Source organism: Anolis sagrei, chromosome 2, assembly GCF_037176765.1.
Source record: "Anolis sagrei isolate rAnoSag1 chromosome 2, rAnoSag1.mat, whole genome shotgun sequence".
Taxonomy (NCBI): Eukaryota; Metazoa; Chordata; class Lepidosauria; order Squamata; family Dactyloidae; genus Anolis; species Anolis sagrei.
Genome location: NC_090022.1, coordinates 150,457,515 through 150,480,775, shown reverse-complemented (window position 1 = coordinate 150,480,775; position 23,261 = coordinate 150,457,515). Strand labels below are relative to the sequence as shown.

The 23,261-nt window shown below is 41.0% G+C and overlaps 1 protein-coding gene across 2 annotated transcripts in view; it reads right to left on the bottom strand.

Annotated features, from left to right (window-relative positions):
- Positions 1-9,675: 9,675 nt before the first annotated feature.
- Positions 9,676-23,261, bottom strand: part of B4GALT1 (beta-1,4-galactosyltransferase 1) — a 54,344-nt gene continuing 40,758 nt past the window's right edge. For both annotated transcript variants that reach the window (XM_060763791.2, XM_060763792.2), the window contains 4 exons: positions 20,413-20,600; positions 19,046-19,168; positions 12,602-12,706; positions 9,676-12,376 (listed from right to left, as the gene is read on the bottom strand). In XM_060763791.2, the coding sequence (XP_060619774.2) occupies positions 12,241-12,376; positions 12,602-12,706; positions 19,046-19,168; positions 20,413-20,600 (552 nt within the window). In that variant the 3' untranslated portion in view covers positions 9,676-12,240. The remainder of the gene's footprint in view (positions 12,377-12,601; positions 12,707-19,045; positions 19,169-20,412; positions 20,601-23,261) is intronic.

Here is a 23,261-nt window from a genome sequence, read left to right as displayed (position 1 = left end):
CAAAGTCAGAGACGAACAATGCCTCCAGAAGCTGGAAATGAAAGGAGAAGCCTTTGCCTTGTCTGTGTTTGTGTGTCTCATTATATGTCATTGTAAGGTATTTAATGTTTGCCTATGTCTACTGCAAATGCCGTAATCTGCTCTGAGTCCCCTAGGGGAGGATGGAATAGAAATAAAGTATATTATTATTATTATTATTAATATTATTATTATTATTATTATTCTAATAATAAAAACACAGTATATCACAGCAAACGAGATCTACATGCTGGATTTCGTATCACAAAATCACAAGTCGAACATTTCCCAAGTGTCTAGGATTGTGTGATGTATTTTCGAATGATGTGCACAGATCCAAGTAAGGTGGCCTTTTGCAGTGGACAGATTGTGATTTTGTCAATGTTTATTGTTTCCAAATGCCGGCTGAGATCTTTTGACACTGCACCCAGTGTGCCTATGACCACTGGGACCACCTGTACTGGCTTATGCCAGAGCCTTTGCAGTTTGATTTTGAAGTCCTGATAACAGCTGAGTTTTTCCTGTTGTTTTTCCTCAATATGACTGTTAACCGGTATGGTGATATCAATAATCCAAACTTTTTCCTTTTCCACAATTGTGATGTCTGGCGTATTGTGTTCCAAAACTTTGTCAGTCTGGATTCGAAAGTCCCACAGTATTTTTGCATGTTCATTTTCTACTACCTTATTATTATTATTATTATTATTATTATTATTATTATTTTATATGGTCTTCCTCATTAATAATTATTTGCCATCTTGACCATATCTGAATTTGTAATACATGTTCCAGTTTTCATTTGCACTTTTTTGAAATGGATGAAAGGCATTCTGCAAGTTTTCTTTGATTTCTTCAACTTATACAGAGAGCAAAACATAGATTTTCTTTTTCTTGGAATATTGATATGATTCGTTTCCAAGGTATCCTGGATCAAATACAGCCTTTGGGTTGATTCACATCATTGCCTTTACCTTCCTCAAACCTAAGACACACCAACAACTTTTAGAACGACATATAAGGAACACACATCTTCTGTCCTGAAACAGTTGCTGATTCATTTCCTGGCACAATAACAACTGCTGTTTACGTTGTACTACTTTGGGTATCCGGCTTTGCCCGGGCTATTTGAAAAAGTCATTGCATGCCAAGTTTGGTTCAGATCCATCATTGTTTGGGTTCATAGTGCATTCTGGATGTAGATGAACTACAACTTCTATATATCCCTCCAAAGACCTCCAATATTTTTTGTTAGTCATGGGCTTTTGTATGCCAAGTTAGTTCCAGATCCATCATTGGTGGAGTTCAGCGTGCTCTTAGATTGCATGTGAACTATACATCCCAGGACCTGCAACTCCTATAAATCATGGTGAATTCTCCCCAAACCTCTCTATCATGTTTAGTTGCTGAACAGTTCTTCTGTTTGCTGTGTGCCATAGAAAAGGATAAGAAAGGATTAAGGGAGAGGCACTGGGTGGGTCATGCAAATTCTACACCAATGGGGAGAGTCAGAAACACTGGGATGTCTGTGGTGGAGGAAAAACAGAAAATCTAGGATGAAATCTATATGAAAGCCTTCACTTAGGTGGTGGGCAGTATGGTGTTTGTGGAGGACATTGGCAAGGCTCATGGACATGTTATGGTGCTCTCTACTACCTGCTGTCTCATTGGACAGAGGGCAGTTGGTGTCTCCTGAGTAGTGGGAGCTATAGCTGTTTGTGGAAATGGGAGCTTCTCCGAGTAAGTGAAAACCCCAGCCACACATATGCATACATATTTTCATTTTTATTATGTGTATAGTGAAACCCTTCAAAGCTTAATCCCAAACGATCTGAAAGACCTTGTCTCCCTTCATGAGCCTGCCCAGTTCCTCAGTTTTTTCATAGTCCCACCATAGACTATGTAGGGACCTTCTAGATAGCTGCTCTGAGCTTGGCAGCCACCTTCTCCTATCATTTCCTTTTTGCGCACAACTTATTATCTTTTTATTTAAATAGGCATTGGACGACTAACAGATTGTACGACAAAGCTTTGGAGCGAAAATATGTGTTTACATTGTTATCTTTATAGTTTTGTGCTGGTTTATGTAACGGGCATTTTACCATTATAGTTTATGTACTTTTATACAGGGCCAGGTTTTTGAGTCTTGTTGAACTTTCCTGTGAATCAAATAATGTCACGATCTGACAAATTGAGGCCAAGGTGTTGATCCCATTGCAACGAGATGATCACAAGTTACGAACACAGGAGAGGTACATCTGATCCAGATTATAAAAACAAGAGTCATATTGTTGTCGAAGGCTTTAATGACCGGAATGAGTTTTTTGGGCTGTATGGCCATGTTCCAGAAGCATTCCCTCCTGACATTTGACCCACATCTATGCCAGGCATCCTCAGAGGTTGTGAGGTCTAGTTTCCAACAAACCACACAACCTTTGAGGATGCCAGCCATAGATGTGGGTGAAACATCAGAAGAGAATGCTTCTGGAACATGGTCATACAGCCCGGAAAATTCACAGCAACCCAGGAATCATATTGTGAATTGATTGTCCTCAGTACACCCGTTCTTGATTATGAGTTGTTTGTATGTCAGATGTTTGTAACTCGGGGACTGCCTGTATTGTAAATGTGAAAGATATGAAGGTTCTTTTTAGCAAGTTTTGCATCAGTGGGTGATGCAAAATATCTTTAAAATAAGAATACAATTAAATGCAGAATTCTTTTTGTTGGGGCTGTCTAATAAATAATTCAATGATGTGACGTTTAGAACAATTGATTAGATATTAGCTGCATTAATGTTGTAAACTCAGAAATAGAAATCCATGGTTCTCCCTACAAAAGAGGAATGGATTTTGAGAACATCTTTGAATGGACTAAATTGGACAAAGTATCTACTATAATTAGGTCAGAAAGAAGTTGCAGGACCTGTTTTTGATTTATATAAGGAAGAGGGAAAGAAAGATTTGGAGCCTGGAACATAGATGGAAAGCATTTCTGTTTTTAGTCTGAAGATTAGTTTTAAAAAGGTAAAGATAAAGGTAGTCCCCTGACATTAAGTCCAGTCATGTCTGACTCTGGGGTGTGGTGCTCATCTCCATTGCTAAGCCGAAGAGCCAGCGTTGTCCATAGACACCTCCAAGGTCATGTGACCAGCATGACTGCATGGAGCGCCGTTACCTTCCCGCCGGAGTGGTACCTATTGATCTACTCACATTTGCATGTTTTCGAACTGCTAGGTTGGCAGAAGCTAGGGCTGACAGCGGAAGCTCACGCCACTCCCCGGAATCGAACCTGCGACCTTTTGATTAACAAGCTCAGCAGCTCAGTGCTTTAACCCACTGTGCCACCGGAGGCTCCATAGTAGTTTAGCTTGATGTTGAACTAAAGTCCAGTTAACCTGCTGGGCTTTAGCACAGAAGGTAAAATGCCAGCTGCAGTAAATCTTGCCAATCAAAAGGTGACAATTCAAATCCCAAGTCGGGGTGAGCTCCTAGCCTTTAGCCCAGCTTCTGCCTACTTAGCAGTTTGAAAGCAAATGTGAGTAAATTGGTACTGCTTTAAAGCAGGGAAGTATTCAAGGCACCCATAAGGAAATACCAGAAAAATGCCAGCGATGCAATAAAGGAGAAAGTTTATGAATATAGCTTTCCAGCAGGGAAGATGGAGCAACAGTACTCCCACTGTGGCCAGAACTGGGCACAAGCCTCCAAGATGCCAAAGATGAGAAAGTATATATTTGTTGTTGTTCATTTGTTCAGTCGTTTCCAACTCCTCGTGACCTCATGGACCAGCCCACGCCAGAGCTCCCTGTCGGCCATCACCACCCCCAGCTCCTTCAAGGTCAATGCAGTCAATTTGAGGAAGCCATCCATCCATCTTGCCCTTGGTCGGCCCCTCTTCCTTTTTCCTTCCATTTTCCCCAGCAAAATTGTCTTCTCTAAGCTTTCCTTTATTCTCATGATGTGTCAAAGTACTTCATCTTTGCCTGTAATATCCTTCCCTCCAATGAGCAGTCAGGCTTTATTTCCTGAAGTATGGACTAGTTGGATCTTCCCACAGTCCAAGTCACTCTGTCTATGTACACTTGTCAATGTATAACAGCATTTAATGTTTGCCATATAGGTGTTCTGTGATCCGCCCTGAGTTCCCTTCAGGATGAGAAGGGTAGAATATAAATACTGTAAATAAATAATAAATGTTAAAGAGAAATTTAAGAACTTTATGGATGTAGATGTTGGATTGAAGGGTGGGAAGTCAACATTTATGTATTTTCTTCTGAGAATAGTAGAATAAACTATTCAGCATTGTGTGTGATGTTATCTTTATTTAGGGTATTTTTAAATCTTTAGTTGGGAGCCTCTGGTGACACAATGGGTTAAATCCTTGTGCCGGCTGGACTGCTGACCACCAGGTCAAAGGTTTGAATCTGGAGAGAACAGGTTGAGCTCCCTCTGTCAGCTCCAGCTCCCCATGCGGGGACATGAGAGAAGCCTCCCACAAGGATGGTAAAACATCAAACATCCGGGTGTCCTCTGGGCAACATCTTTGCAGACAGCCAATTCTCTCACATCAGAAGCAACTTGCAGTTTCTCAAGTTGCTCCTGACATTAAAAAAAGTCTTTAGTTTATAGAAGTGGTAGATAGTAGGCCTGGCCAATCCACAGTTCAAAATGGTTCTAAAATACTTATAAAACTAAAGTTCTGGTGGTGAAAATTTCAGAACTTTGACAAAACTTTCAAAATTTAATTATTATTTCATTATTGGTGATTTTTATGATAGAACCAATTAGGAACTGACATTTATAATGAAATTTTGTTTCCCTTTATCTCTTAAATAAGTCGATGTCATTATTTTAATATAGGTTTTTTAGTATGTATTTAAAATGTCATCTTTTTAAAAAGTAACAATAGGGTTCAGGCCCTTATCTTCCATTACTAAGCAGTGCAGGAAGAAGGAATTGTGCAATCGCTTTCATGCTGCTAAAATACAAGTTCAGGAAATCTAAATTTGAATGCAAGTGTCAGTCCAGAAATCGGACATACCATTTTCAGTAACATTCACTGCTGCGTGACAATGCTTGGAGCAGGAAAGCAAAATGTCACAGTATTATAAACGGAAATATAAGTACATTCTCTGTGAGGGAACCAAACCTGGGTTGTGAAGGAGAAGGGAAGAATCAGGAGATTAATATGTAAGCAAAAACATTTTATATTCTCAAAAACGTCAACTTTATTTTTAAAGTTTTTAATGTTGTGACAAAAATCACCATACAGCAACGAGGGAAGGACCAGCTAATGCAGACCATTTCTCATCCATTTCCCCTTTCTCTTCCTTGACCATATTTTAAGGCACTTTAGTCAAAAACTTTGAAGCCGAGCTACAATCTGTTCTCAGATAATTAAATATGGTTTCTATGGTCACTTTTCCTGATCTTCAAATGCATACATACACACACACACACACACACACACACACACACACACTTTTACATACACAGTAAAGCTATGTATGCATAAGTTAAACAATTGCTTGCACAGAATGAGTAATGGCAGGCTAAAAAGAATATAGTGCTGTTCAAAGAGCAGCTCACACTAGACTAAGACTGAACAAGGTTTCATAACTGAGGAGGAGTCATGTTAGTAAAGGTAAACTGACATTAAATAGAGTCCGACTCTGGCGGGTGATGCACATCTTTATTTCTAAGCTGCAGAGCCAGCATTGTCCACAGACACATCCTAGGTCATGTGGCCAGCATGACTGCATAGAGAGCTGTTACCTTCCTGCAGAAGTGGTACCTATTGATCTACTCGCATTTGCATGTTTTCAAACTGCTCGGTTGGCAAAAACAGGATTTTAAATGCCTGTTTCTTAAAAGTCCATGAGACTATGGGCAGATAGTAGTTCCTCCATCTACCCTGAAAGGCAGTTTCGAAGTTGAGTAATTCCTCACCATGCAGATGGTCATCTTATCCCTCTGATAGAGCGTTTGTTGGGTTTAGAAGAGAATATAGCCCTTATCCTGAAAACTTGTTTGAAATGAGGGGATAATGTGGCTAAAGAATTGCCACACTTCCACCATAGGGTGTCAAGAGTCTCCCCTTAAAATTTTGATATCTTATTTTAAGAAAAACGCAAACAAAATCTGGCTACCAGTATTTTAAAAACTCTAAAATTAGGGCAACAACACTCTGAAAACTGGGGAATTCCAGACATGGCACAATCAGGGCCCACTAACACCTCCCAAAAAAGGATCCCCAAGCAGGAATCAGCCAGGCTTTGATGCTGCAAGGCTTTGCAATGCTAATCAAGGTTCTTTCTCCCACGCTGGACATTCCACGGATATATAAATCCCACTTGCTTAGTTTTCAATATACCCTCACAACCTCTGAGGATGCTTGCCATAGATGTGGGCGAAACGACAGGCAAGAATGCTTCTGGAACATGGCCATACAGTCTGGAAAACTCACAGCAATCCAAAATACAAACATGCCTTTAAGTTCTCAGAATGTCACAGGACTTTGGCATGTATTTTGCTCTGCATATATTCCTTTGAATTAAGCACAGGCAATATACATGCAAAAAAGGTTGATCCAATTTCCGTAAGATGGGGACTCCAGAAGCTCTCTCAAGTTGAGAAAGACTGACATTTTCAACCAAAAATGAGCAATGGGTGGTTCCTTGTTTTTGAAAGATCCATTACAATAGTAATGGGAATGAAGAGCATGGACAAGATGAACACAGAAGGCTCTCAAAAACCAACTTACCAACTTTTTATGAAGCTGAGTCTCCTTTCAACCTGATAACAGTCTTGGCTACATAGCTGACCAATTTTCGCATTGGGAGGAAAGGATGTGCCTGATGCAGACTGTAGTGCATGCCATTGAACATGGTATTTTCTACTTCCATAACTTGCAAGCCCAGAAAATGGCACGGAGTAGGGCAAGGCTATGGAGGTCTAAGGGTTATTACATTCAAAATACAAATGGCAGAGTCTGGATTTCTTCCAAATGCTGATGGGAGTATGCACAGGAGAGCCTGAAACAAACGCCATTTCAACATTTCTCCCCACTAAGCAATGCTAAGGGAGCCCTTTCTTCTGCAATCTGCCGAATGCGGAGTTTTTAAAAACAAGTCAATGGCCTCTCGGGGTCAAGGCACATTCCAGGCTCGGTTCAGGGAGGAAATGGGCCTCAGATGCTGATTTCCCTGCCCAGAACTAAAAAGCGAAGCTTTTGGCTCAGTATGTTTAAATAAATAAAAGCAATAAACTGTATATGCATAAAAGAGAGACTATCAACAAAGCACACAAACACTCCAAAAAGAAATAACAAGCAGACAAATGAAAACGTGACACAGTTCTTTGTACGGCTTCCTTTCAGTCAGAACAATTCGTACAAGCCAGAATCTCTTCGGTTTAGGATATGCAAGGGCTAGTTACAAAGTATTCACTCCAGAATAAAAACACTATTCTTTTTTTAAATGCTCTTGTTGCAAGGAGATTAATGGTGATATTAATTTATTCCCGACGTGTTGAGACAGAGTTCAGAAAAGTTACTTTTGGTGAACTTGGAAGAATCAATCAACACTACTGTTGCTAATGCCTGCTCTTGCAGGTGTTTGGAAGTTGAAGTCCCTACACACACACACACGGCAGGTGAATCCTGCACTCAGATGTTGTGTGTCAAGAACCAGTTTCCCTTTCTCATACACACACACACACACACAGAGCTCCTTGAGCGCTCCGAGTGGAGGTCAGCTGTGACCAGTAGTGCTGTAGAATTTGGAGAGACACGAATGGAGGGTGAAAGAGAGAAACGTGCCAAGAGGAAGGCGTGTCAAGCCAACCCCGACCGGGACCACCTTCCACCTGGAAGCCAATGTCCTCACTGCGGGAGAACATGCAGGTCAAGAATAGGTCTCCACAGTCACCTATGTACCCACTGCCAGTACACCGATCTTGGAAGACAATCCTACTCGGACAACAAGCGATTGCCTAAGTAAGTAACACACACACAAACTAGGCAGGTGAATCCTGCACTTGGATGAATAGGATTTGCTTCTCTTCCTTGAGGAATTGGGAATGAGAAATGAGAGACAGATGCTGTGAGCCAAGAACCAGTTTCACTTTCTCAAACATGACATGCCTCACGGGAGATTCTCGCCTTGAGGAGGAAAAACATGTTCATCTCATATTTTCCAGATCTGTATAGGCTCCGTGTTTGCCTTATTAGCTCCATATGCAGTCTGCACATCGTGGCAAATTCATCTTAAGTGGCCGCCCTTGTCCGATGGGCAAACCCACCTCAACGAGAGCTTGCTTGCTAAATTTTCACGAATGGCAGCCGGAGTAGTGACCATCCTGCTTTTTTTTCTTCCCGTCATGCATGTGAATATACACATTTCTGCCTAAGTGGCATATTTAAAATACTAGCCCTTGTCACTTTCCACCAACCAGTTCAGCCACCAGTAACCACCCCCAGCCCCAATGCAAAGCTATTTATTGGGGATGACAAAATCTGGGGACTAATTTGGCCAGAATAAAAGACAATTCTTTTTAAAGTGGGTTAAAGACCAAAGAACTGGTTGGGAAGCAAATGGTTACAAACATTGTGTGCCAGGACAGAAGACATTATGAGTGCATGGGTGGTGTTTTGTCTGTGAAGGTAGGACCAAAGGTTTTGCAGCACTTTTTCTACTCCAAAGATGTTTTTTTAATAGCAGTGGGTCTCAACCTGTGGGTCCCCAGATGTTTTGGCCTTCAACTCCCAGAAATCCTAACAGCTGGTAAACTGGCTGGGATTTCTGGGAGTTGTAGGCCAAAACACCTGAGGACCCACAGGTAGCGAACCACTGCTCTATAGGAAAACATGCCAGAATGCATAGTTGGGACTATAGCATAACTGCAGTATGGAAGAAGGGTGCTTGAAAGCAAATGGATAAGTGGAAGATGGCTGGAGGGAGCAGTTTCTTTCTGCTCTACTGTTTGGAAGGGTTTCTTGGAACTGTGGTCCTAAAAGTAACTTTTCTAAGCTCTGCACAGAACAAAGTTTGATAACTATGCTTTCCCCCATTACCACTCCAACATCATAGAGTCTTCTCTTTCAATTTGTGCAGATTAACAGACAGTAGCTTCTCAGAAGTCCCCGGTGGCGCAGTGGTTTAAACCCTTGTGCCAGGACGGAAGACTGACAGGTTGTAGGTTCGAATCTGAGGAGAGTGCAGATGAGCTCCCTCTGTCTGCTCCAGCTCCTCATGTGGGGACATGGGAGAAGCCTCCCACAAGGATGGTAAAACATCAAAACATCTGGCTGTCCCCTGGGCAACATCCTTGCAGACGGCCAATTCTCTCACACCAGAAGCGACCTGCAGTTTCTCAAGTCGCTACACACACACACACACACACACACACAAGTGGCCATGTTGCTGGATGAATGGAAGAGTCTAAGTGGACAAATAGTTTTGCAAGCCCATATTCAAAGTGGAATATAAATAGACATTTAAGAATGTGAACAAAATTGCAAGGGGAAAAAAAGATTTCAAGGTTTGAAGATGAGGATTTCAACTAGATAAATCTAGCTGAACCCTCCACCCGCAGACAAGCTAGGAAGTTGTGGGAAGAGAAACGCGGACATCCAAACAGATCCATAGGCTCAAATACATTAAAAGTTTACAAAAATAATCTTATTCCTGAAAGACACAGAAGATATACATATTTTTTAAAAGGCACACCTTGTCCACCATTTAAGTATCAGCCCATCGAAAGACTGAACAGACAAGTGCACAAGGTGAGAATACAATCAAGTCCAAGTCAAACATGACTCTGCCTACAGTTTACTTTGGTGGCATTCATATGCTGCTTTATGGTGCAATTAAGATCTCCATAACTTCACTAAAGGGCATGTTGTTAACATGTTTGCAATGATAAAATTTAACAGCAGCACTTCAAGTTTTACACACAAGACTGCAAGAAAGAAAATCTGTTTGACAATTATACATTATCTAGATCTTTAAGATAGTAAACATCTGACAAGACCTTTTTTTTAAATGAAGAGGCCACTTTAAGAGCCCAGAATTTCAAAATATTTGCCATTTCTTGGTAGGAACATTAAAAAATAAAATAAAATTTTCTATTCACAGAAGGCAATCCAGAACAATGGCGTCATCAGGGGGTGTGGGTCACACCAGGTGACTTCTTCAGAGGGACTGAGGGAAAGCAGTCAAGTAATATTTAGTAATAACCCTGCCCTCCCAACGCTTCTTGCATGAATGCATACGTATGCACAATCTTAGGATGTACTAGGAACACTAGCACAGACACTTGAAGATTCTGGTATTTTAGTTACAATACTGTGATCTGGTCTGGTAAGGTGTCCATGCGGATGACACCATAAGTTACTGCATCTGATGACACTAACCATAGTGACACTTCTGATCCAGGAGCAGGATTTGTGCAAATGTCAAAAAACAATTATAGTTATTGACTTCTATTAGTTTTAGGTGTAGTCATAAACTGAACATAGCTAGGAGGATCAACAGCAAATTGGTGGAGGGAGAGCGTACTTGCTCATCTCATAATGCACATATGGTTACACTACTTGCAGTAGTATTTTGGGTTCAGGTTGTCTGGTAAGGAAACTAGGGGCGGGGATGGCAGTGGTGAACGCCTACTCTCTGTTTAATAAGGTGCTTCTTATATAGTCTCTGGTATATTTAGTTGATGCCCCTGAGATTCTTAAGCTACCTGTTGGTTGGGTTGTTGTAGGTTTTTCAAGCTGTATGGCCATGTTCTAGAATGGGGGTCCTCAAACTATAACCCATGGGTTGGATACGGCCCTCCAAGGTCATTTACCTGGCCCTCGGTTAGGGTCAACCTAAGTCTGAAACTATTTGAAAGCACACAACAACAACAGCAATCCTATCTCATCAGCCAAAAGCAGGCCCACACTTTCCATTGAAATACTAATGTTTATATTTGTTAAAATAGTTCTTAATTTTAATTATTGTATTGTTTTAAGTGTTTTTTTGCATTACAAATAATATATGTGCAGTATTTATAGGAATTTATTCATTTTTTTTCAAATTATAACCCGGCCCTCCAACAGGACTGTAATCTGGCCCTCTTTTTTAAAAGTGTGAGGACCCCTGTTCTAGAAGAACTTGGCCATACAGCCAAACCTACAACACAAAACCTACAACAACCCAGTGATTCCAGCCACGGAAGACTTCGACAATACCTGTTGGTTGTGTTTGCCCGTAAATCAGTGGTTCCCAACCTTTGGTCCTCCGGTTATTTTGGACTTCCTCTCCCAGAAATCCCAGCTATCTTACCAGCTAATGAGGAATTGTGGGAGCTGAAGTCCAAAACTTTCAGAGGACCAAAGGTTGGGAACCTTAAATCCTGCTCTGTGTGCAAGGGTGGCTCCCACAAGTGGGGACTGGAGCTATTCTTCATCAAACAGTCCACATTTGTTAACATCTCCTCAGCTAAAGAAACAGAATGTATGGCCATCTCTTCCTTTAGACTTGCATGTCCTTGGAAGGAAGAAAGGAAAGAAATTGAAATGATTCAGTCTTTGAGAAAAGGGTGATTTAGCAAATCTTGTAAACTCATACAACTTTAGCAGCATTTTCCAGTCCTTCATACTGTAACCACAGCAGTGAATTCAATAAATGTTACCTAATTTCAAAATTAAACTGGGGGAGATGGAGAAGCTGATGTAACTGTTAAATACATCATAATTTATGAAGGCAGTACTGTTTCCTGAATTGTGTGCGAGTATTATTTCACATGGATAGCACTCTAGTGAACATACAGAGCCCAATCCACCGGAAACCTATAATGTTACCCTCCAATGAGTTGAATGGAAACCACACAGAAGCACAACAGTGCTTGTTTATAGTTTTCTTTCTTTTCCAGGGAGTTTGCAGAGGAGGATTTTCCAACACATCAAGCATGTGTTTCCACCTGAAAAATCTCTGAAAACTGACATCTTTACAAAGTTTTATGCATAGTTTCTAAAACAGAAAGAAAAGGAGAAAGATTTCTGCAGCAAAGTCTGGGATTAAAATTCTTTTCAGTTCAGCAAGGTGAAAGGCCTCAATACAGCAAATCAAGGCATCCGTGTTCATGTTGATTGTAATAAAAAATAGCAAATATAACATATTGATGGAACGAGCAGTCCCCGGGCACGTCAGGTCTCCAACTCTCCTGTGTCTCTGTCACATTAGCTTTTTGGTGATCCAATATCCACTGTGATGTATGTATACAATGGAAATCTTTCAGTTTTTTCTACGGTGTAGGTCAGAGTATTCAACCCATCGGACATCATTGTCTCCTTTGTGTGAGCAATTTTGTTAAACCTGTAAAGATAAGAAAAGAGCACTTGAGATGAAGTATCGACGTTTCCAAATTCTTTGCCCTCTTCCAAGTGAAATTTAGTCAACTGTTTCCTCAAAAATAAAATTAAGATGTGTTCTAACCAAGGTTTGGATTTAACACAAAGGGCTGGAGGCCTGTACTGATGCTTCAGGAAGATATGACGCCTTGAAAATGGAAATACACAGAATGTGGTGAAAATGACGTACCTCTGTGGGTTAGGTTCATTTTTCTGATCTCTTGAATGGCGAATCATTCGACATTTTCCGATGTTAGCGTCTGGGCGAGAAATCCCCATGCCTTTAAAAACTAGTCTGCAAAATTACACAAATGGAAAGGCTGTTATTAGATGGGTCTGATCCAACCTACCTGTTTGAATGTATCTCCTTCTATGAGCCTACAAGAGCTTTAAGATCAGCTGGGGTGGCCCTGCTCTCTGACCCAGTCTCCTCACAAGCCTGCTTTTGTGCACATTCCAACTTGGGTTGTTGTAGGTTTTTTGGGCTGTATGGCCATGTTCTAGAAGCACTCTCCCCTGACATTTCACCTGCATCTGTGGCAGGCATCCTCAGAAGTTGTAAGGTCTGTTGGAAACTAGGAAAATTGGGTTTATATATCTGTGGAAAGTCCAGGGCGGGAGAAAGAACTCTGGAGGCAAGTGTGAATGTTGCAATTGGCCATCTTGATTAGCATTTGATGGCTGACAGTTTTTAGGTGTGGCTTGTTACTGTCTGGCAGAATCTTTTGTTGAGAGGTGATTAGGTGTTCCTGATTGTTTCTTGTCTGGAGTTCCCCTGTGTTTGAGTCTAGTTCTTTATTTACTGTTATAATTTTAGAGTTTTTTTAATACTGGTAGCCAGATTTTGTTCATTTTTCATGGTTTCTTCCTTTCTGTTGAAACTGTCCACATGCTTGTGGATTTCAATGGCTTCTCTGTGTAGCCTGACATGGTAGTTGTTAGAGTGGTCCAGCATTTCTGTGTTCTCAAATAATAATTCAAACTTGCCTTGAAAAGAGAGTAAATGTGTGGCAGGACATACAGGAAGGCAGGCCTGCAGCTCGACTGCAGACACACTTCAGGCCTGCCTGCACACCCTGGTATACATGCACTCTCTGAGAGTGTGGCAGGGCATGCATGGCGGAGCGTGCAGGCAGGCAGGCCTGGAGCACACCTGTAGTTGAGCACCTCTTACTGTAGAAACAGCAGGTCCCAAGTAAGAAGAATGTATACCAGTGGGTGAGGGGTGGGTGAGGGAGGGGAGGTAGTGGGTGGGAAGCCACCCTCATAACGGTCCAATTTTTGGGCTCTGAAAAAAAAACACAACCCTCTCAATTCTAGGAGGCTTCCAAAAAACGGATTTGGAGCCCCAACGAAAGCTGGGACACAAAACGGGACAAGATTTCCCCCGAATGCACATGTCTAGCTGTTATATAAATTTACTTACACAGACCACTATTTATTTAGGTCTTACTTCCATTTTTCTATTCTGCATGACAAAAAGGACCACCGAGACAACAGACTGTTACACACCACACAGTTATAGGTGTATTTTTTGTGTGTGTCAAGAGTGACTTGAGAAACTGCAAGTCGCTTCTGGTGTGAGAGAATTGGCCGTCTGCAAGGACGTTGCCCAGGGGATGCCTGGATGTTTTGATGTTTTACCATCCTTATGCGAGGCTTCTCTCATGTCCCTGCATGGGGAGTCGAAGCTGACAGAGGGAGCTCATCCACGTTCTCCCCGGATTCGAACCTGCAACCTGTCTGTCTTCGGTCCTGCCGGTTTAACCCACTGCGCCACTGGGGGCTTCTAAAGATGTATGATTCCAAATTACTTGTCATGAGATGTTGCTATGGAGTTATAGTGGTATGCCATAACTGTGCAGTGGGAAAGGGCTTTAAGAAGCAGACCTCGGAAACTCATGAGAAACTGGGACTAATTTGTCACAGCTAATTTATATTCCATTGATTCTAGGTATTATTAACACTGGGCTTAACCCATAAATACCAGGTTAAAAGGATATTTCCACTTCACAATCAAAGTTAATCTGAAATACTTTGTTCCATTCGGTGTCCGAAGATTTGAAAGAGGGTAGGTTGTAAGGAAGTTTTTATGAATACGAATAGATTTTGACCATTGTAGCAATCAGGTAAGCAGGCTCTCTTTGGCTTAACCCTCCTGTTATCAAGCTCAGTGTTTATATAAGGGCACCCCAGGTGCACTCCTGCTCATGGGTTTTGCTGACTTTTGAAAGGAGTGTCAGCCACACGTGTTTTTCCTTATATTCAGTTTTGCTGATTTGTTTGCTCAGCCTATTTTTTAGCCTCCCTCTTTGATTGCATTTCTGAACTTCATGTTTACATTAGATTTCTAAGCTACCATCAGCCTGGGAGAAATGGCATGGGGGTGTTTACATAAAAAGATACATGCTAGGAGCCATGAGCCCTTTCATGATAAAAGCTAATCACTGTAACAGCTTTGGAACAGAATTTCTGCAACAGCGTAACCAAGGACTGGAGGGAAGAAAATCAAATTTCCAATCTAGGGTGTAAACAGAAAAAACAGGTATTGTTGATCTGCCAGGGAAGTGGTATTTGTAACCTAGCCAGGTGTGGTAGTTACATATAAGGACACCCTTGGTAACTTCTAGGCTTTGTTTCTAGGATTTGGGGGGAATTCACCATGATTTATAGGAGAGGTAGGTACTGGGATGTATAGTTCACCTGCAATCTAAGAGCACTCTGAACTCCACAAACAATGGACCTGGAATTAATATGGCACACACAACCCCCATGACAAAAAAATAATACTGGAAGTCTTTGGAGGGATTTATAGAAGTTGTAGTTCACTGATATCCAGAGCACACTATAAACCCAATCAACAATGGATCTGGACCAAACTTGGCATGCATACACAATATACTCAAATTTGAATACTGGTGGGGTTTGATGATACATGGCCTGGACATTTTGGAGTTGTAGGTACTGGGATATATAGTTCACCTGCAATCAATGAGCACTCTGAACTCCACCAAAGATGGAATTGGACCAAACTTGGCACACAGAGTCCCCATGACTAGCAAAAAATACTGGAGGTCTTTGGGGGAAATTCACCTTGATTTGAGGGAGTTGTAGTTCACCTACATCCATAGAGCACCGTGAACCCAAAAATCAATGAATCTGGACCAAACTTGGCATGCATACCCGATATGTCAAAATTTCATTACTGTGGTGAGTGGAAGTGGGGGGAACTGTCTTTCCTTTCTGGGAGTTGTAATTCACCCACAACCAGAGAAACTGTAATCTCCACTGATAAAGGACCTGGACCAAACTTGGCACACAGAAGCCCCATGACTAACTCAACCTACTGGAGGGGTTTAAGGGGACTGATTCACCATAGTGGGAGATGTAGTTTACCCTGTAGCCAGAGAGCACATGGAACTCCACCAATGATGTATCTAGAACAGTGGTTCTCAACCTGTGGGTCCCCAGGTGTTTTGGCCTACCACTCCCACAAATCCCAGCCAGGTTTCCAGCTGTTAAGATTTCTGAGAGTTGAAGGTCAAAACATCTGGAGACCCACAGGTTCAGAACCACTTCTATTTAAAAAACATCTTTGGAGTAGAAAAAGTGCTGCAAAACCTTTGGTCCTACCTTTACACACAAAACACCACCCATGCGCTCATATTCTGTTTTCTGTCCTGGCACACAATGTTTGTAACCATTTGCTTCCCAGCCAGTTCTTTGATTCCTCTAGTAAGAGAAATCAAAGTGATCTAATGAAATTAAATGGCAAGTGATATAGGACAGGATAGATTCAGATAGCACTCCCCCACAAAGCACAGAGTGCTTTTGCTAGTACAAAATGTAGTGGTGACTATCAATTAAGTCCTGAGAAGGGAATAGACAAATTAATGGAGGATAAGGCTACTGCAGTGGTCTGACGGCTATAAAGTAACTCTTGTGTAAAAAGCTGTAACACACTAGGGTTTTGGGAGATGAGGGTTCAAATCCTTATTTAGTCATGGAAAACCACTGGGAAATCTTTGTCTAACTCACAGTCTCTCGACTGCAGAGGAAAGCCATGTCAATCCCCCTCTGAACAAACCTTACCAAGAAAACCCCATGACAAAGAGTCATTCCAAGTTAGAAATGACTCGAATACATCCAGCAACAACTACAACCCAAACAGTATGTCCATCCATATCAGTTCCTGAAGACAGAAGCAAAAGGCTTTTTTCCCACAGGCTTCAGAGTGGAAACAAATCGATGGACCAGAAAGGTCTCTGGACTAGGAGAGCTTCTTCTAAGGTAGTGGTTTTCAACCTGTGGGTCCCCAGGTGTTTTGGCCTACAACACCCAGAAATCCTAACAGCTGTTATAATTTTGGGAGTTGAAAGCCAAAACATCTGGGGACCCACAGGTTGAGAACCACTGTTCTAAGGTTTTTACATCATTGACGGTAACTAGTCACTTTCCTGGTCACCTGTAGAACATAGAAATGGCATGCAACAATGAAGAACCAAAGGTTGAGAATCCCTGGACTACAGGAATTGGGCATAAAAGTGTTAAACTTCTTTTAGCCCCAAAATGACTAATGCAGGTAAAGATGAGCAACTAATTATTAACTGTGGCTTCATACTTTTGAGGCTTCGTTGAGAGGGTGTTGTAACCTGAATGAAGCCAGATATTTATGTTCGATGGTGAAAATAAGTTGCCCCAGTAACTAAAATTATGACTCAACTGCTCTATTTGTAATAGCCTGGGCAGGAGCCCAAGTTGAGAAAGCTAGCCTTATATAGAAGCAGTTCATAAAATAGCTTTTACCTAAAACAATGGAAATAGAATTGTTCTACAATGAATGCGTCTATTCCCATCCCCACAAGCCAAGCACTCCGCCAAAACAAACGAGGAGTGAGCAGAATCAACTTGAAATATGCAAGGACGGAATGGCCTAAATTCAATTGCTAGTCAGTGTATCAATGGAATTTACCATTCAGTACAGCAGGAGCTAGTGCAGGTATGGGCAAACATTGGCCTTTCGGGTGGTTTGGACTTCAAGTCCCACAATTCCTTAACAGCTGGTAGGAATTGTGGGAGTTAAAGTCTGAAACACCTGGCAGGCCAAAGTTTGCTCATGCCTGAGCTAGTGTGATGCAGTGGTCTACGTATTAGGCTACAACTCTGGAGAGAGACCAGGGTTCAGGTCCCCACTTGGCCATGCAAACCCACCGGGTATGCTTAAGTCACACTCTCTAGGAAGGCAAAGGTAAACCTTCTCGGAACAAATTTTGGCAAGAAAACCCTGTGATAGGTTCGCAACAGCAACAACAACAGGAATACAACACATTTCTTTTTTATTTTATTGAAAATAACCCAATATCCAGTTCACACACAGGCAGCTGGATGGAATGACACGCTCACAGCTCCCTTCTGAGTTAAGGAGAACAAGCATAGCATGCACATTACCAGACCTGTTAACCATACAGTGACCAGCAATACTGTCCACTCTCCACGTTTATGGATTTGACTTTTGCTGATTTGATGATTTGCTGATTTGATTAAAATGTTCTTTCTAGAAATCTCTAGGTTTAACACTTTTATTCCCGATCCCTGTAGTCCAGGGATTCTCAACCTTTGGTTCTTCATTGCTGCAGGCAATTTCTGTTTTCTACAATTGACCAGGAAAGTGATTAGTTACAGTCAATGATATAAAAACCTTAGAACAGTGGTTCTTAACCAGATGTTTTGGTGCAGACGGTCGGTCAATGCGACTTAAGCAATGTTTAGTCATTAAATTCTTGACAGCAGAAGGTGTCATCCCAAAGGAGATTAATCAGAGAATGCAAGCTGTTTATGGTCCAAAGATGTTTTGGCCTTCAACTCCCAGAAATCCTAACAGCTGGTAAATTGGCTGAAACCTCTGGGAGTTGTAGGCCAAAACACCTGGGCACCCACAGGTTGACTATTGTTGACTATTTGTAGTCCTGACAGCTTTTTCCATTCTTCTTGTCTTCCTTTCATCATATTTTTGTTAATATCATTGTTTTCTTCTTGTTTATTCTGAATCTAGAAAGTCTTCCGAATTCTTCTATTTTACTTATCCAATTCTTTATATTTTTATAGGTTCCTCAGCAATATATTAAATCATCAGCAAACACGCTTACTTTGTACCTTTCTTTCTGTATTTTGTCCAAATCAGATTATCATCCTCTCTAATATTATTCAAAAGTACTTCCAGTGACATAATAAAGATTAGCGGGGATAGCAGGCATCCTTGTTTTAGTATATAAATAATCATAAAGAACAAGACTGGTTCAGGAAATGGTCTGTGCTAATTGACAAAATAGACGGAGATGACAGATATAGCATTTTGAACCAGGCTTTCCACACGGTTAAACTGATGCAATGACATCATTTAGAGTTGTGGTTCCACAAGGGTGGTGGGGGGATGGGTGATACATATCTAAGGAATGTATAAGGTGTCATTTAAGGAATATTTACTTTTGGAATAATGTATATTGAAACAAGTCCTGTACGGCAAAAAATTGTTAATTGTTGGGATGTATCAAATATATATATTTAAAAACTTTACAGCAAATAACAGCAACAAATACAAAGAAATCTATATCCAAAAGAAGCAACAAATCTTTACCTGTTATAAATGTCATCATCTTCACCTCCCCAGCCCCAATAGTTATTGGGAAACCCGTTGATTTTTTGGAATTGCTCCTTGCTTAAAGCAGATACTCCTCCAAAGTATTGGTTGTAAGGTAAGCTAGAAAACAAAATTGTAAGTCAAAAATAAATAGACTTTTGTTATCACAGAGAAACTAAGACCATTGTCCTCAACCTTCCTAATGCTGCGATCCCTTCATACAGTTCCACATGTTGTGGTGACCATAAAATTATTTTTGTTGCTACTTCATAACTGTAATTTTGCTACTGTTATGAATCATAATGTAAATATCTGATATATAATAATAACAATAACTATTTTTATACCTCGTCTCCATCTCCCCAAAGGGACTTGGGGCGGCTTACAAAGGGACATTCCCAACAAAACAGGTTAAAATAAGTATTGAAAAATAAGCAATATCAAACATCAGTAAATATAAAATCAGAAAACATTATAAAAACAATTAAAAGTGGTCATGTCTGAGCAAATAAAGTGCTGGGTTCGGTTCATAATTACTAACTGCAATGAATAATTAGGAACTGCCGCATAAAATCTTTTAATAAAAAACACACAAGACACAGATGTACTACTGAAAGTGGTAAAATTCTCCACCTTCTTATAAGAGATGGACTGAATTCAGAATTCACTGAACCCCTTTTCCATGGCAACTAGGAATGTAAAATGTCACCATTATAGACTAATTAGTCACATAATCAAAAAGACCTGTTGCACAAAACAAAGACTAAAAGGTTCTCGTTTTCTCCTACAAGAGACACATAGGAAAAGTTAGTACCTTTCATTTGAATTTTCTTAGCAATGAATCATCTCACACTTTTGCTTCAGGTCAGATAATGATCTCAAACTGAGATAGCAACACCTGATATGGGTCTGGATCTCAATAGTTGGCAGATCACTTGTTGAATGATTAGTCAACATGTAGATTCAGTGGTCACAATGATCCCGGGCAAGTTGACCCACTTTCTTTTTACTAAAATTTCTCTGTTTATACAAGAGTATATAGAGTATGTGTTTCCAAAGTAATATACTAAAAATGTTGCCGTTTCAAGGCAAGACCAATAAAACAGATGTCCAGAACTACTCTGTTATTGTTTGAACAAAATCTTCCACAAGCAGGCCAATTTCCTAAATCCTGGACTAAAGGGTATTTCAGCACCCATGTCACTCAAGGAGAAGGGAACTTAATACTCCTTGGAAGACATTTAATTGAAATACGATGGAAACCCACCAGGTTATCTGGTTCTGCCATCAATTGATCCAGGATAACGCCAGACACAGGGCTATGTGATGTTAGTAGCTCCAAATGAACTGCAACAACTACTTACCGAAAATTAAACTTATCCATTGAGACTGAGAGATGTCGGGGTTGGCTGTAACACTTGTAGATGTTTCTGTCATCCATTGGGATTAGGTCAACATCACTAAATACAAAGCAGTCGTAGTCATAGTCTTTCAGAGCTTCTTTGAAGCCAATATTTAGAAGCTTTGCACGATTGAATGTCTCTTCTCCACCCTAATATAAGAAAAAGAAGAGCGGTGAAGCATCCTAAATATAGTCTGCTTGACATATTTCATTTAGAAGTCTGAAGTGACCAAGGACTGCAAAAGCAGCAAGAACAAATGCATACATTTCCCCACTTTTTTGTGTTCAGTATTAAGGAATGAAACTAAAGAAGCATGGGATTGTGGTCAACACATACTGCCTTGTTCTCTTTCTCAGAAGACACCCAAAGTCATAATCCCTTGAAATCCAAGATAAATATTTTGCTTTAAGGAAGCTAGTGTGCCTTAAGGCTAATGGAAATATAATGAACCATGGCAGTTCAAGTGCTGCCAAACTGCATTAGTTCTGCAGTGTATAAGCACCCTTACACTCCCATTAGCCTTAAGCAAGATTCCTGAAAGCAAAATACTCTCAATGTGTACATTTTCAGCCAGCCTCTCTTGAATTTCAAGGGGTGTCTTCTGAGAAAGAGAATAAGGCAGTATCTATTCATCACAACCACATGCTTCCTTAGTTTAAACCAGCTGACTTTAAAGTTGACCATATTCATTTTACCCAGAGAACACCTCCAGGAATCTCTGGGCCCTCCAATACAACATTATAATCAACTTCTGTGGGATGCTGACCACAGATTCACATCTGAGGACCTACAAATGCCAATAGAAGTATTTCCCATAGGAATCCTCAGGTCTTCCAGCACAGCTCTTCGGTGGAAGTTGAACACAGAGGCATCCTGAAGGACCTAGAGCAGTGGTTCTCAACCTGTGGGTCCCCAGATGTTTTGACCTTCAACTCCCAGAAATCCTAACAGCTAGTAAACTAGCTGGCTTTTCTGGGAGTTGTAGGTCAAAACACCTGGGGAACCACCAGTTGAGAACCACTGATCTAGACATTCCTATGGACTACATATTAATCACATTCTTAAAAAATCAAAACTGCAAATTTGGAGGTCTGACTATATGTTGTGTTTTGATCTTAAATCCCACAATTCAGATTTATGAAAAAATTACTTCTTTGGAGAACAACTTCTGGAATTTTCCAGCCAGTGTAGGAAGTGGTCATGCTACCAGAAGGGTTGTTATTTCCAAAAAGTATACTTTCCAAGTCCTACACCAATCACACTTCAAGATAAGTTAGGCAAAATTAGTGGTTCCCAACCTTTGGGCCTCCAGGTGTTTTGGACCTCAGCTCCTACATTTCCTAACAGCTGATAACTGGGAGTTGAAGTCCAAAACACCTGGAAGCCCAAAGGTTGGGAACCACTGGGCTAAATAGTAAGGAATAACCCTCAAACTACCAGACAACCCCATGGAAAGGATTGTAATGGCCATGTAATTCAACCCCTTTCCATGTAGGAATAACAGGCCATAATTCTATACATTGCAATATATTAGCACTCACATTTCTCTACCACTGCAATGTTAACTGAATAATCTATATTCTTCATTGTAATTATAAGAACTTGCCTAACCATTATAAAGTACACGGAGTAATTTATGGTCTTCTGAGCAACTTTTGACTCATTTAGTTGACTTCCTGGGAAAGTAATCCACTGGTTTGCTCTTGCATGACTCAGGCTCAGAAAAAACACAAGCTATTTTCAGTGCAGTTATCTAAGGCTCCTTACACACAGCTGAATAAAATCCCACATTTTCTGCTTTGAACTGGAATATATGGCAGTCTGGAGTTAGATAACCCAGTTCAAAGGGGATATTGTGGCTTGATATTCTGGGTTATATGGCTGTGTGGAAGGGTCCAAAGGTAGTACTGATTACGACAGCACCAAACAAAAGGTTTATATTAATTAAACGACAAGCGGAGTCTTAGCTACAGCTTTGAAAAGTTCCTTTTTTAAAACAACATATCCCACAACTTTCTAGACAACTTACCTCCCCACAGGTGGTGCCCTCCAAGTTCCCTTCAACTCCCGTTGGCCACGCAGACTGAAGATGATGGAGAGTTTAATACTGCTGGAGGGCACCAGTTTGGGGGAAGCCGTTCTAGAGCATTCTTACCTCAGAAACAACTATTTCCTTTTCTAAGTGTAACGTATGCATGTCTACTACGACAGTACCCAAATAATTACGGGAAAAAACCAATTGTTTTTCTTATGAAGTAGATAAGTCAATTCCTTGTTACATCCCAAACAGATTACTGCAACGCACCCTACATGGGGTTGCCTTTGAAGACTGTTCGGAAACTCCAACTAGTCCAATGGGCAGCAGCCAGATTACTAACTGGAGCAACATACAGGGAACATACCACCCCCTGTTGTGTCAGCTCCACTGGCTGCTGGTTCATTTCTGAGCACAATTCAAAGTGTTGATCTTGACCTATAAGGCCCTATACAGTTCCAGCCCAGCTTACTTGTCCAAATGCACCTCCCTCTACGTCCCGCCTCGGACTATAAGATCGTCCAAGGAGGCCCTGCTCTCGGTCCCACCTTTTCCACAAAGGCCTTTGGCAGGGACAAGAGATAGGGCCTTCTCGGTGGTGGCCCCTCGCTTCTGGAACACCCTCCACAGCGAGATTAGGTCATCTCCATTCATCCTCTCCTTCAGGAAGAAGCTTAAATCATGGTTCTAGGGCCAGGCATTTGGGGAGCGGGCTTGATAGTGATTGCAATGTTTACGTGAACTGCTAATGGACAGGCTCTGATAAAGTTTTGGG